The 13217-nt window shown below is 54.3% G+C and overlaps 1 protein-coding gene across 6 annotated transcripts in view; it reads right to left on the bottom strand.

The window, feature by feature from the left end:
* Nucleotides 1-3160: 3160 nt before the first annotated feature.
* Nucleotides 3161-13217, bottom strand: part of Slc9a8 (solute carrier family 9 member A8) — a 63132-nt gene continuing 53075 nt past the window's right edge. For 3 of the 6 annotated variants that reach the window (XM_074074963.1, XM_074074961.1, XM_074074966.1), the window contains 5 exons: nucleotides 12605-12716; nucleotides 9526-9746; nucleotides 7650-7796; nucleotides 6960-7128; nucleotides 3161-6841 (listed from right to left, as the gene is read on the bottom strand). In XM_074074963.1, coding sequence (XP_073931064.1) covers nucleotides 6789-6841; nucleotides 6960-7128; nucleotides 7650-7796; nucleotides 9526-9746; nucleotides 12605-12716 — 702 coding nt within the window. In that variant the 3' untranslated portion in view covers nucleotides 3161-6788. Of the gene's footprint in view, nucleotides 6842-6959; nucleotides 7162-7649; nucleotides 7797-9525; nucleotides 9747-12604; nucleotides 12717-13217 lie in introns of those variants that run through there. The other 3 variants (XM_074074962.1, XM_074074965.1, XM_074074964.1) reach the window with 2 other exon arrangements.

Below are 13217 nucleotides of genomic sequence, written 5' to 3'. Positions count from 1 at the left end.
TAGTTGTGACTGCTGGAGAGACAGGCCTGGAGTGGCCTCAGAGAGTGTCAGCTGCTCACACAGAGCACTGGAGCCCTGCGTTTACCCAAAGGCAGATGGAGTGAGGGCAGGGCTGGGGTCAGACTCTCAGGACCAACTCCTGGTTGTCTGTGCTGTTTAAGAATCAAATAGGGAGGCTCACACCTGTACTCTTAGCTACTTGAGAGACTGAGGTGGGGAGGATTGTGGTTTGAGGCCAGCCCGGGCAAATACTTCCCAACACCCCATCACCAAAGTAACCAGAGCAATATGGACTGGAAGTGTGGCTCAAGCGGTAGAGCGCCTGCTTTCTAAGCACAAGGCCCTGAGTTCAAACCCCAGTCCCACAAAAAAAAAAAAAGACAAACTTTATGGACATTAAAATTTGAATTTCATGTGATTTTTATGTCATGAAATATTCTTTTTTTTTCCATCTATTTATCTTTTGGGGACCAGCACTGGGGTTTTAACTCAGGGTTTCACACTTGCTAGGCAGGTGCTCTACCACTTGAGCCACTCTGCCAGCTCTTTTTTTTTGGGAACAGGGTCTATGTTGCCCAGGCTGGCTTTGAACTCTTGGGCTCAAGTGAACCTCCTGTCTCATTGGCACTTGGGACCAGAGGTGCCACCATCACGTGTTTTCTTTTTGCATAGGGCACTCTATCATGAGCAACAAACGGTCCCCTTAACTGTTTAAACACACGCCTCCCTCTTCTCCCTTCCAGATGCTCTCTCCTGGCCCAGCAGTGTGGACTCACACTCTCCTAGCGCTCAGCAGTGTCTAGAGCTGCCCTCCCCCCAGCCCAGGCTGCCTCCTACTTCTACTGCCCCCACACTCCTATTTCCTAGTATTGCCCATTCCCACTTGGCCCAGCGAGTGTGAGGCCCTGAGTTCAAACCCATACCAAGATTTGTGTGTGTGTGTGTGTGTGTGTGGTACTGGGGTTTGAGCTCAGGGCCTACACCATGAGCCACTCCACCAGCCTTTTTTTTGTGAAGGGTTTTTTCAAGATAGGGTCTCATAAACTATTCTCTGGGGCTGGCTTCAAACAACAATACTAATCTCTGCCTCCTGAGTAGCTAGGATTGTAGCCATGAGCCACCAGCACCCAGCTAAAAGGGATCTTTCTTTTTTCTTGCAGTACTGGAGTTTGAACTCAGGGTCTCATGATTGCTAGGCAGCCACTCCACCAGCCCTTTTTGTGTTGGGTATTTTCAAGATAGGATCTCACAAACTATTTGCTGGGGCTGGCTTTGACCCTTGATCCTCCTGGTCTCTGCCTCTGAGTAGCTAGGATTACAGGCGTGAGCCACCAGCATCTGGCACAAACAGCAGAGTTGAACTTTTGCATTCACCCCTTAGGCTTTTCCTAAATTCACATAAACTGTTACTTTCATTTCCCCAAGCTGATGCTGTCGATTTTGTTCTGGAATCTGTTGTTGTCATTTCTAGAGTTGTGACAGGATTATTTCCGTTGTAACCTAAAGCCCAGCCAGAAGAGGTATAAACAGGAATTTGGATTGTCTCACAGAACTTGAACCCAAAGGAGGCTAGTCCTAGGATGGCCATAGTGTCACTAAGAACTGAATGGCTTCTGGCTTTCTGCCCTGCATCTTGCTAGTCTTCCCTCCTCGTCTCATATTGGCTGCAGCAGATCCAGGCATTATATCCTTTTGTAACTGGAGGCAAAGACCAGACAATGGAAGATGCTTCCTGTCCCTGAGATTTTGGGTTTTTTTTTTTTGGCAGTACTGGGGTTTGAACTCAGGGCTCATGCTTGCTCGGCACTTGAATGAGCAAACAGTTCTAGAAATTCCTCAAGATACTGCTTCATTTTTTTGCCAAATTAAGTCATAGGCGTGTTTCTCAATGTCAGACAAGTAGAAGAGCTGACCAGATCATGCCCAGAGTCCCTTAAACCATGGGTCACCCACTATGCAAACAAAATGGCCCTTAGCCAAGATGATGGAGCACAGGGAGAAATGGCATGGGTGACACCAACAGGTCTGTCACATGGGGACTGAGAAGCTTGCGATGTGCACTTTAAAGCACGTACTGACTTTTCTCCTGAGATGCATCTTGAGCACCTGTGTGGAAAGAGGGCTTATGGGGCCTGGACTTTGTGCATTACCTTCTCTGTCCCTCTCCCCAGCTTTCTGAACTCCAGGGCAATCATTTCTCTCCTTGCTCCCTCCACCCTAGTGCTTGTCCCAGGAAGGTTGAGAAGGTTGAGGTGTGTATGCAAAGCACACAATCCCCAGTGGCAGGTGCCTGGAGCCTGCTCAGGACCCTCCCTGCCTCTTACCTCAGACTCCACTGTTCATGCTGAAGCCGTGCTTCCCAGCCTGGGAATTCTATTTGCCAGGGTCCAGTCTTTCTGTCACCAAGGTCAAGTGTCAGTCACCATGTGTCACCACACTTGTAGATTTGATGAGAACTACTCCTCGGAGCCCAGATGTCTGTCCCAAGTGGTAGAGGGGAGCCTCCTGAGCCCCGCTCCCTGAAGCTGGCTTGGAACAGCCTGGGTCCAGGTAGGTTCCAGGTGTGATTCCTTCTTCCCTGCTTGGCTGGGGGTGAAGTGGGATGAGTTCCAGGGCTAGAAGAAAGCAGGGGACCCAGTTCATGCCACATAGCCAGGCCAGGACCAAAGTCCTGTGTTGATATGACCGGCACATTTGGTTTGTGTGTGGTACTATATGCACTCCAATGAAGCACGGGAGGTTAAACAAACTCCTGGCCCAGCCTCCCTGCACATGCCCCCTCCTATCTGAGGAGTGGATGGCCCATCTCCCGCAACCCTGTGGGTTCAGTAAAGTCCTTTGTTTGACTATCAGGCGGTCTACTAGCACTGAGGCCACCCAGGTGGGCCTGCCAAGTGGCCCATGGGAACAGGACAATGGGCTTCCAGCACTGGAGAGGAAAGTCACAGCCAGGCTTGGGCTGGGCCCATGCACTGGCCTCATGTATTCCTCCTAAGGGCTCGAGGTCGGTGCAGACCCAGGCCAGCTTCCCTCAGAGCACCGCTCCTGGCATTGCTCTTCTTGGGAATACGTGAGAGGCAGGGTAGGCACGGGGACCCAAGCAGAGTCTTAAGAGCAGACAACCTAGGCATTCGCAAAACCACCTGACACGAGACCGGCCTGGATTCAGCAGCAGCTTTATTTCCAAATAAATATCCAGTGATGGGACCTGTCATCCAGTTTTAAATGCTTAAAGCCCAATGAGACAACAGGGATTCCAGAGGGGCGGCCCAGGCCCTCTGTAGCCTGCTTCCCCAAACCCATCCCAAATTCCTCCAAGAGAGCAGCAAATGGTCTCCCAGGAGCCAGGGGCCTCCCATGTGCCTCTTCTTGTCCCTGGGGAAAGGAAAACCTAAGCCTAGCCTCCCCAGCAATCCCAGCACTTTCCAAACCCTTCCTTTTCACAGAGAAAAAGAAGAGAATGTGTACGTGTGTGTGTGTGTGTGTGTGTGTGTGTGTGCGCGCGCACGCGCGCGCGCATGTGTCTTCCTTCCATCCAGTCCAAGGCCAGGCCCACTGTGCTCAAGGTTCCCTCCCTAGCAGCAACTCACTTGAGCAAGAAGGGACCAAACCACTTCCATTCCCTAGGGCTGTGGGCCGGCAGGAGCAGCTGGGGACCACAGCCCTCCTTCCTGCCACTGTTTGAGAAGTGGCAGAATGGGGGTGGCTCTTCTCCCACAGCCTGTGCTTTTGATGAAGCAGTCCCCTCAAACATGCTGCCTGGGCTCTGGAGACTGACTGGATCCTGGCCCACCAGCTTCTTATGTTTCACACTTGGTATCCTGCATGCCCAGCAGCTAGGGAAACATGCAGACCTTTTCTCAATTTTGCATTTAACAATCAATGGTAAACAGAGGCAGGTAACTGTTGCAGAGTTCCCCCTCACTCAGGAGCCAGGGAGCAGCTCTAAGCCCAGGCCTTGCTGAACCGCAGCCTGCCCACCTCCAAAGCCAGGTGGGGTCCAGGCAGCAGCCACCTTGCCCAGATGTGAGGTCCAGTATGGCTTCTGGGCCTCTGTCGTGGGGTTTAGGGAGAAGGCTCCCAGCTCACTCCTCTGTCACACACATAGGGATCTGCAGGCAATCAGACCTCTGGGCTGACTTGGGCATTCAGGTCACTGACTTCTGGGCTATCCCTGCCCTCAGCCTCCCAGCAGCCTGGACCCAGTCAGCATTGTCCCTGTGAAAAGTGGTGGGTGGCTGGCTTGGGGCAGGGGTGAGGACTTCAGCTCTCCCCTGGGACTAAGCGGCAACTTTCCTTGTGAGGCCATGTCACAAGGTGCACAGCATGACTGTTCCATGGCCACAGTCACAGGGCCACAGAAGACAAGCATGTGGTTTATTACAAGTGGCTCAGGTATGAGGCCTATAGTGGAGAGGCTGCCAGGCATTGCTGGGTATGGGGCTTGTGGCAGCACATCTTGGTTCACTGGCTAAAGGACCTGTGTCCCCAAGGGCACTCACTGACTTCACAGCCATCACCTCACTCTAAAGTACTACCTCATGCCAGTTCTGCTATCCCTTGGCCTAGACCTGAAATACACAGGAAGGTAGAGCAAAACTGGATACTTCTGTTTCTTCTGCAAGTTTACTGCCCCAAACAGCAGCATTATTAGGTACTCCAAAGGCAAACAGCAGCAACTCTTGGATTCTCAGGCAAAGACATCCGAAAGAACCCACCTGAAAGCTTTACCTTCAGTGCCTTTGCTTGCTACAAGGCCAAGGGACAGTGCGCCCTCCTTCCATGGGGATGTCTCCCAGCGTGCTAAACCCCCACTTAGCCAGCAGGGGGCAGAGGAGGCTCACGGAGATTCAGGCTGGTGCTGGTTTCTCCCAGGAAATGCCAACTCCCTTCCCCCAGCAAAGCTTGGGACCTTCCACCAAGTCCCCACGTGCTCTGCTACAGTGGACTTCAGGTCTCAGTTACAAGTGGGATGCCAGGTGTGATGCAGCTGGGACACTGGACAAGACACTGACTCTTCACTGCTTAATCTAGGAATGTAAGATTTAAAAAGAAAAATGAAAGAAATCTTGGCAAGATATTGAGCTTGCAAAGCAACCTACATCCCTGAGATAAGAATTTCAGGGGAGAAAGAAAATTAGTTCTGAGCTCAGACCCCTGCTCCCACCCAAGATACAGGCAAAGCCTCCTCCCTCAACATTATAAAAGGCCATGAATGAGATGACTCTGATTACGGGATTAAGGAGAGAAATCGGAGAGAAAGGACCACACTTCAGCTAAGTACAAATGTACTTTCTATGCATAGAAGCAAATGCATGCTTCTGTCCTGACTGTCTTGCTCTGCCCACTTCTGGGGCAACGTGAGCTGTCAGCGCTGGAGCCTGGCCTACTGTGCTTGGTGCAAATCCCAAAGGGTTAAGGTCAGTCTTTCCTGACATCCAGTGCCACAGTGCCTGAGGCAGAATAGATGAAAACATACCTGCTACAGCCCACCTGGACCCACTGTGTCCCCGCTGAGAACCAAGCACATGATGAATCAACCCACTATAGGACACAGTTGCCCAGAGTCACACATGGAAGTTATCAAAAGCCTGTGGATGGCAAAACCCAGCAGCTGTGAAAAGGGCGAGTGAGGCACAGACTTGGGTAACTCCACTTCATGTGAACGTGATTGGTAGCTCCTCACCTGATACAGTGAGGAAGCCAGGGCCACTGGCAGGTGCCTGCTGGGGTGTGTGCAGGTGTGACTCAAGGGCACTAGTGTTCTGGGTATGTGGGAGAGTCCTGGGCTCTCCTGCTCCAGTGCTTTGAGCAGCTAGAACCTTGGCAAGGACTGATGGGACCCCAGACAGCAAGGAACTGGGAGACGGACCTCTGACTGGAGTGACAAGAAGTACAGGGTGGGGGAACAGCAGTGAGGGAGAGCAAATGAGAGAGGGGGCTACAGTCTTTCACACTTGGGGAAAGTGCATGACCTGAAGCTGCCCACAGGAACCCTGTATTTTCACTCCTGTCACCAGAGAGCGCTCCGACCCCACAGGATGGGCTCCACACCCTCCCACGCCGGCCCAGGCTGGCAGCATACCAGGGCTGTGGAAAGGCTGGCCCTGGAGAGGGTACCACTGTAACAGTTGAACCTTGCCTGAGAAGGCCAGCTGGGAAGCGCCAACTAGAGGTAGGAGAAAGGTCCCTGTTTTTCTCTCCAGGAGTACAGGACACCACAGGGAGTGTATGAGGTTTCCAAGGTCTCTAGGCCCTGCCACTAGGTCAGAAGGGCTGCTGCTGACATCCAGGCACTTCAGTGACTCAGCCAATGGTAGTAGCTCCTCACAGAGGCACAGTTGCCCACGTCAGCAAATCGCTCCTGAGGTACAGTCTGGGAGTGAGATGATCCAAGCAAGCTGTCACAACTGGCTCCTGGCATTTCCTCCTGGGGAAGGATGGCCATTCAGCCAGGCTGCAGAATGAAGGAACGTCTACTTGGGATGATGGTTGAGCCATGTGGTGGGGAAGCAATGCTAGAGCAGAGGCCCCACTTGAAGAGGACTGTGGAGCTCAGCTGCATCCTGAAGCCACTAGCTCCAGTGACCTGCAAAGTTCCACGCCAAGGCCACAGCCTTCCCTCCACTCTGCTCTTTTCCTGACAGGCTGCTGAACACATTCACCTCCGGGTCCTGCTGAGTTTCTGTGGGCAGCAGAGCCCTGGCTGTCCAGATGGCCTGCACCCACTCCATCAGAACAGCTCCTGCTCGTCATCCTCAGAGCCGGACGGGCCCTGGCGCACCTCCTCATACCACTTGTTGGTGAGACTTTTCATCTGGATACGTCCATGGTGGAGGTCCTGGGGCAAGAGATGCAGCAGACCCTGTCAGTGGGCCAGGACCAGGGTGGAGGAAAAGGGGGAGGCTGCTTTGTACCTGTGTGACATTGCTGCAGACAATGTCAAAGTGTTTTGTTACCTGGCCACCTGGCAACTGGGGCTTTTCTCTGCAGGGTGGAGTGGAGGTATGAGGGGGCGGTGCTCAGCACACTGGAGAGGAGGAGCAGGTCGATGGCATGAAGTGCCACGTGTTGCCTGTGTGACCTTGGGGGGTGGGGCTTCTCCTCCCTGGGCTTCAGTCTCCCTGGCTGTCAAGTAAGATACCAGCATCTCCTGCAAGGCTGCTGGAGAAGAAGAGCATGGTGCAGCAGCCAGCTCCTAGGATGCATCCTCTGAGGCTGTCATGCTGCTAGACAGCAAAGACGGGTCTTGGAAGGGGCAGCAGCAGGGAGAACCCAGCTCCACCCCAAGGCCTGTATCACACAGGCTGCAGGGGGACCCTAAGGGATGCAGGAATAGCCCTGCACTTGCACTATGGGCCACTGTCTGAGGTACGGTATGTCTGAAACCCCTTAGCTCAGCTTCAGGAGCTGATCCATGTGTCCAGACGACTTTCTGGGCAAACCAAACTATGAAGGAGTGTATTACACAGTACACACCACACACATGACAGAGGAGAAGCAGCACAGGACCAAGTCCCACAGCTCACCTGGCCCACAGGGGCAGTGATGCACTGCTGGCCCAAGTGGCCCTGCAGCCCCACCTACACCCCATCCATGGCTACTGCAGGTCCTGCTGAGGGGAAGCAATGGACCCCGGTGCATCCTACCTCTTGGGTCAGCCGCCTTGTGAAGAAGGGGTTCAGGTACTTGGCGTCCAGCCACATGAAGCCCTTGAGGTCCTGCCGCCTGATATAGTGGGCTTCATATTCCTCCTCAGTGAGTTCCGACAAGTGCTCCGACTCAATGGTGTTGCCCTGGACAAGGAGCCAGACACCATCAGCTGGCATCTCCCCAAGGGCCCACACTGCCAAGCCCTGGTGCCAGTGTCCCCAACCCTAACTGTAAAGTGCAGGGTGACTGTGGGCACAAAGAACCTCCTGGGAACCTGGGCCCACCTGGTACAGCTAAGTCAGAAGCTCTGGCTCCATGGTGGGCAGGGAAGGGAGGGGGAGGAAAACAAGGGCTCCAAGTGGAGTGGGAGGTTGGAGGTAAGGACTTAGGTCCACTGCCCCAAGCCTGATCAGCCCCACCCCAGCAGGTTACGATTGGAGCACAGGAGTCCACTCTGCTGCAGGTCACTATCAACCACCCTCCCAGCCTGGGCCAGTGGAGAAGTTGGAGGTTGGAGGTTGCTTGAGCTCTAGGCCCCATCAGCAGCACCTGGAACACTGGGCAACTCTGCCCGCTGCAGTTTCTGCCTCAGTAAGTGTAGGATAGGACCCAAGAATTTGCATCCCTAATAGGTTCCCAGAGCTGCTGCTGGTCCAGACCAGTGTGTGAAGTGTGGTCAAGAGCACAGGCTCCAGAATGTGACTGGATTCTCCAGGAGACTTGGCAGCCTCATCTGTAGGATGGGGCCATGAAAGCACCAGCCTCCTGTAGGGTCTTGGGCTGGCCTGAGACCCTCCACCCTCCAAGTGCTTTACCACAACGCATGCAGCAGAAGGTGGCCCGGCCAGTCTGTTTTTTCAAGAGAGGCTGTCACCTCAGCAGTGAAAGCAGCACCTGGCATGTTGTGAGAAATGTCAGTTCTCTTCAGGCCCTACCCTTAACACAATGCTGATGTTAAGGCCAGAGAAAAGTCTGCGACAAGCCCATTGCCCATTCTGATATCCAGCAGAAGCCTATGTGAAAGCTTTTGTTAAAAAACAAGCAAGCTAGTGGCTGGGTTGGGGAAAGGGCCTCTGTGGTCACCTGGAGCCCCCACGTGGCAACCCCTAAACATCAGGCAGCCCTGATGTTTATCAGCCCTGTGCTGGTACAGGCTGAGAGGATGGCATGGCCCATCAGACCTTATTCTCTCCTCTCAGGCCACGTGAGGAGTCCTGTGCCTTTGATGACTGACCAAAGTTATTGACATTTGGAAGAGAGGGAATGTGGGGCGGGGCCAGGGAGAGGAGAGGAAGGAGCCAGAGAACCTAGCTGAGCTGTCAGATGGCCGGCCTAAGCTCTCCGGCCTGCGGGTGAAAGTGGGCAGGGCAGCTTGCAGGAAGCAGAGGTGGGCTGGTGCAGAGGAGCTCAGTTTCCACATCAGCTGGACCCAGGGCACCTCCCGTCCTAGTCATGCATTACTGTCCTCGGGGGAAGCCACTCCCCTCATGGCCCTCGTGGCCACTGCCCTCTCCTCCTTGGGCCCCAACGAGGTTTTGAGTAAGTGGTAGGAACATTGAAATTTTGGGATCTTCCAGGCCTGGGCTTAGCAAGGCCTTAGCTACTGGCAGGGTGGAGCCCTGTTAGGAAGCTCTGCTTCCAGTGCCTCAGGCTTTGGTTGGGGCCAGCCTGTGGCCTCTGTGGCTTCAGCCACCGTTACCCGGCCAGACATGCTACCCAACAAAGCCATGTTTCAGAACCCAAGTTCCTTCTCAGCTTGGGTGACTGGGCTGGAGTGTGCATGTGTACTTGTGGATATGTGTGCGGTGTATGTGTACACATGGGGGATGTGTGTGTGCGTCATGGCGGGTACGTGTAGGCCCCTGCACAGACCATCTTCTCCGTCTTGCTGAGGTTCACGTCCTTCTTGGTCCTACGGCGTGCCCGGGCGTCCTCGATGTCCATGAGGCGGATGAGGGGCATGGTGCTGCCGCCCAACAGCAGGATGGTGAAGAGCACGATGACAATGGTGGTGGTGCCAATGAGCTGCCGCTTCTCCACGGGCTCCAGGTCCAGGTGCAGGCTCAGGGCATAGGGGATAGCACCCCGCAGGCCTGGGAGACAGCAGTGAGTCAGTGGGCCAGGAAGGAAGAGGAGGTGGCAGCTCCGGGTGCAAGAGGGCAGCTGCAGAGGGAGCCTGGGCCAGCTGGGACATTAGGTGAGGTGACCCGGTCAGGCTCAAACGGGGACCCATAGACTATGTGATGACATAACGGCTGCTGTGAGCCCTGCTCTAAGCATTCCCCCAGTGTCCCCAGACCATCACAGAAAACCCTGGGTAGCAGGTACCACTGTTCTACAACTCATAGGGGAGGACCAAGCAAGAACACACAGTGTCCTGCCCAGGGGCCCCCATTCAGCACAGGCAACAGCATTGTGTATTGGAGGGCACTATTTCTACAGAGACCCTGGCAGCACTGATGGGCTCTGGTTGCCTGGCCAGGGATGGGAGTTAGCGAGGCTGTTGGGACGTGGCCAAAGGCCTGGGCTGAGCTGGGAGACGGCTTGGTTCTGTAGAACCAGAAGCAGGCATCCAAAGGCCTGCCCTCTGGCTCTCAGAGCAGCTGGGAAGAGACGGCAAGCATGATGCTGAGTGTGCACATGGGGGAAACGGGACACAGAGGCCAGACAGGGAAGTGGAAGCCCTGGCTTGCAGGGGCTGGAGAGTTAGTCTAAACTCAGTCCAGACCCAAGAGGGGCAGAGTTCAGAGTCTCAGGAGGGGTGAGCAAATGCTCTGCCTCTCCAAATCTGTCCCAAGGGCCAGAGGATGAAGTGACCTGGTACGTGTGATGCGCACCCAGCACACCTGGCCAATGCACCTGAGGAAGGGAAGGAAGGCAAGCCTCAAGGCAGGTGAGCGGGGCTCAAGCATGGGGAGCTTGTCATAGCCCACAGTATTCAGGGAGGTGGTGAGAAAGGGGGCTGAAGTCCTAGGGAGGAGCTAGGTGGATGCTGAGGCCAGGGGACAGGCGAGTCCCTTAATGAAGCACAGAGTAGGCTGGGGCTGAGTCCTAAGGATGCCACCCTCTGGGAGTCAGTGCAGGACAGCTGGGCAGGAGCCCGGGGAGGCTCCACGGCAGGCAGGTGATGGAGGGGTCTGCAGTGTGCAGGCAAGTGTGCGAGAAGAGGAAGCCCAGAGCCCAGGACGTATTCAGTAGGCCTGGCTGCAGGAGCTGCTGGTATGCCAGGCAGGGCTAATGCCAGCACAGAGGATGAAAGGTGAAGCAGAGAAAACAAGTGAGCCTGGCCCACCTGGAGGTGTGGCCGCCACACAAGGAGCTGGAAGGCAGCTGGGGGAGGGGGGGCACCTGTAGTTGAAGTTGTTGGAGAACTTTTGACATTTAAATGATTATGGAGGAGCTGGCAGACAGAAGCTGGGGACCCAGGAAAGAGGATGGAAATGCACCACAGAGGGCCCAGCGCAGCCTGGGGAGAGTGCAGGGAGCCCATGCCTCAATACTAACAGCCCTCCCGGGGAGGGCTCTCAGCACCACGTCCCCTAGGAGCTCATCTGACTGTAAAACATCGGACGCGCTCTGAGATTCTCTTGGAGACTTTTAAGACTTTGGATCAACTACTTTTTTCCTCATTGGTGAAAATGAGTAAGAAAAAAAAAATGAGGCTCTCTTACTGTGAATGAATATATACATGTATACACTTCATACATATCAAATATGCTTTGTTTTTCGAGATAGAGTCTGGCGTTGAATTTGCCATCCGAATGCTCCCAAGTGCTAGGATTACAGTTGTACACCAGTACACCCAGTTCACACACACATATACATATTTTTTGCTGTACTGGGGTTTGAACTCAAGGCCTTCACCTTGAGCCACTCCACCAGCCCTTTTTTGTGATGGGGTTTTTTGAGATAGTGTCTCATGAACTATTTGCCCAGGCTGGCTTCCAACCATGATCCTCCTGATCTCTGCCTCCTGAGTAGGTAGGATTACAGGCACGCACGTATTTTTAAAATATGCCTTTTGAGAGAAAATAAATCTGAGATAAGCTGGGCATTGGTGGCTCACACCTGTAATCCTAGCTACTCCAGAGGCAGAGATCAGTCAGAGTAGGCAAATAGTTCATGAGACCCTATCTTGAAAAAACCCATCACAGAAAAGGGCTGATGGAGTGGCTCAAGGTGCCGTCCCTGAGTTTAAGCCCCAGTACCACAAAAAAACAAAAAGAGAGAGGTGAGGTAAACTTACAGATAGGCGCTGGACAGAGAACACTGAATCATCTTGCTACATTCCAAACCCATATGAAAGTATTCCAGTTACAGTATTTAAACAGGAAAGGATAAAGAACTTACGTATTGCTCCAAAATAAATTTAAAGATGTGTAAGGATCTGGTTCTTTGGGAGCCAAAGATTTGTGAACTCATTTCCTCCCTTGAAAAAGTAGGGGATATAACTGCATAGCAGCCGAAACCTTCAAATGAAACGCTGGGAATCTGTGACTGATGGGAAGTAAGTGACACTAGCCTGTGGGGTTGGAGGTTGGGACCACGAGTAGAGCACTTGCCAAGCACATGTGTGCAAGTGGGGGTTACACCCCAGTGCCACAGGTACCCCAAACCAAGACCAAAGGAGAAAACACACAGGTAAGAGCTGCACAGTGCACTTCGCCTTGGGCTGCTAGCCTTCCAAGGGAGTGGGCAGAGGAAGGGCGGCCCCTGACTCTGCCAGCAGTGGTCATGGGTCCTGAGTGGGTCTGCCATCTGGAAAGCAGAGGAGATGCCCACTCCACAGTGCTGCAGGAAGGAAAGGCGTCTCTTACATGAGACACCTGGTAAGTGGGAGCTGTTACTGTTCTGGTTTATGAGGCAAATGGCTTAAAAGGCTCGGGCTCCCCGTGTGGTGCCCACGTGGTACCGCGTGGCGTCCCCACGTGGCGTCCCCGCCCGCACTTACCACTGAACCACATGATGAACGCCATCTTGGGCGTGATCCTGTGGTCGCGGAAGAAATTCAGCAGGTAGGAGAGAGGGAAGATGTTGACCGCTCTGCCGAACAGCACGAGCACCTGTTGACAACAAGAAGCCGTCTTAGACAGAGCAGCTGCTTCTGCACGGGTGCTTGTGACATCTAAAGCGCATGGACACGCCCGGCTCCCTCTCCACCGCACAAGTCGAGCGACAGAAGAGGAGCGCGAGCCGTGCGGTGCGCTGCCTGCGTCTGCAGGGACGCTGTAAACGCTGTAGGTTATGTTTAGCGGTGGGAGCGAGGACGGGCGGCACCAAGGGTGCAGTGATGAAGGCAGAGCAAGGCCGAGTGCCAAGAGGTCAGGCACAAGTGTCCAGAGAGGAGTCAGAGGCAGCCTGACCCCGAAGGCACCACCACGGGGCAGATGAGGCGTCCGCCCCTCCCGTGGGGCCCCATTCCCCAGGCCCACCGGGCCGTGGACAAAAGGAAGCCGAGCACCTAGGACTGCTCCACAGGAACCCCGCCCTAGGCAGCCTCTGCCATCCCCCAAAGCATGCGGACCTGACACCACGGGCCAGGGGCGGGGACCAGGGCGGGGACC

Source organism: Castor canadensis, chromosome 5 (assembly GCF_047511655.1).
Source record: "Castor canadensis chromosome 5, mCasCan1.hap1v2, whole genome shotgun sequence".
NCBI classification, from domain to species: Eukaryota; Metazoa; Chordata; class Mammalia; order Rodentia; family Castoridae; genus Castor; species Castor canadensis.
Note: the sequence above shows the minus strand (reverse complement) of the source record. Positions and strands in the feature narration are given on the sequence as shown.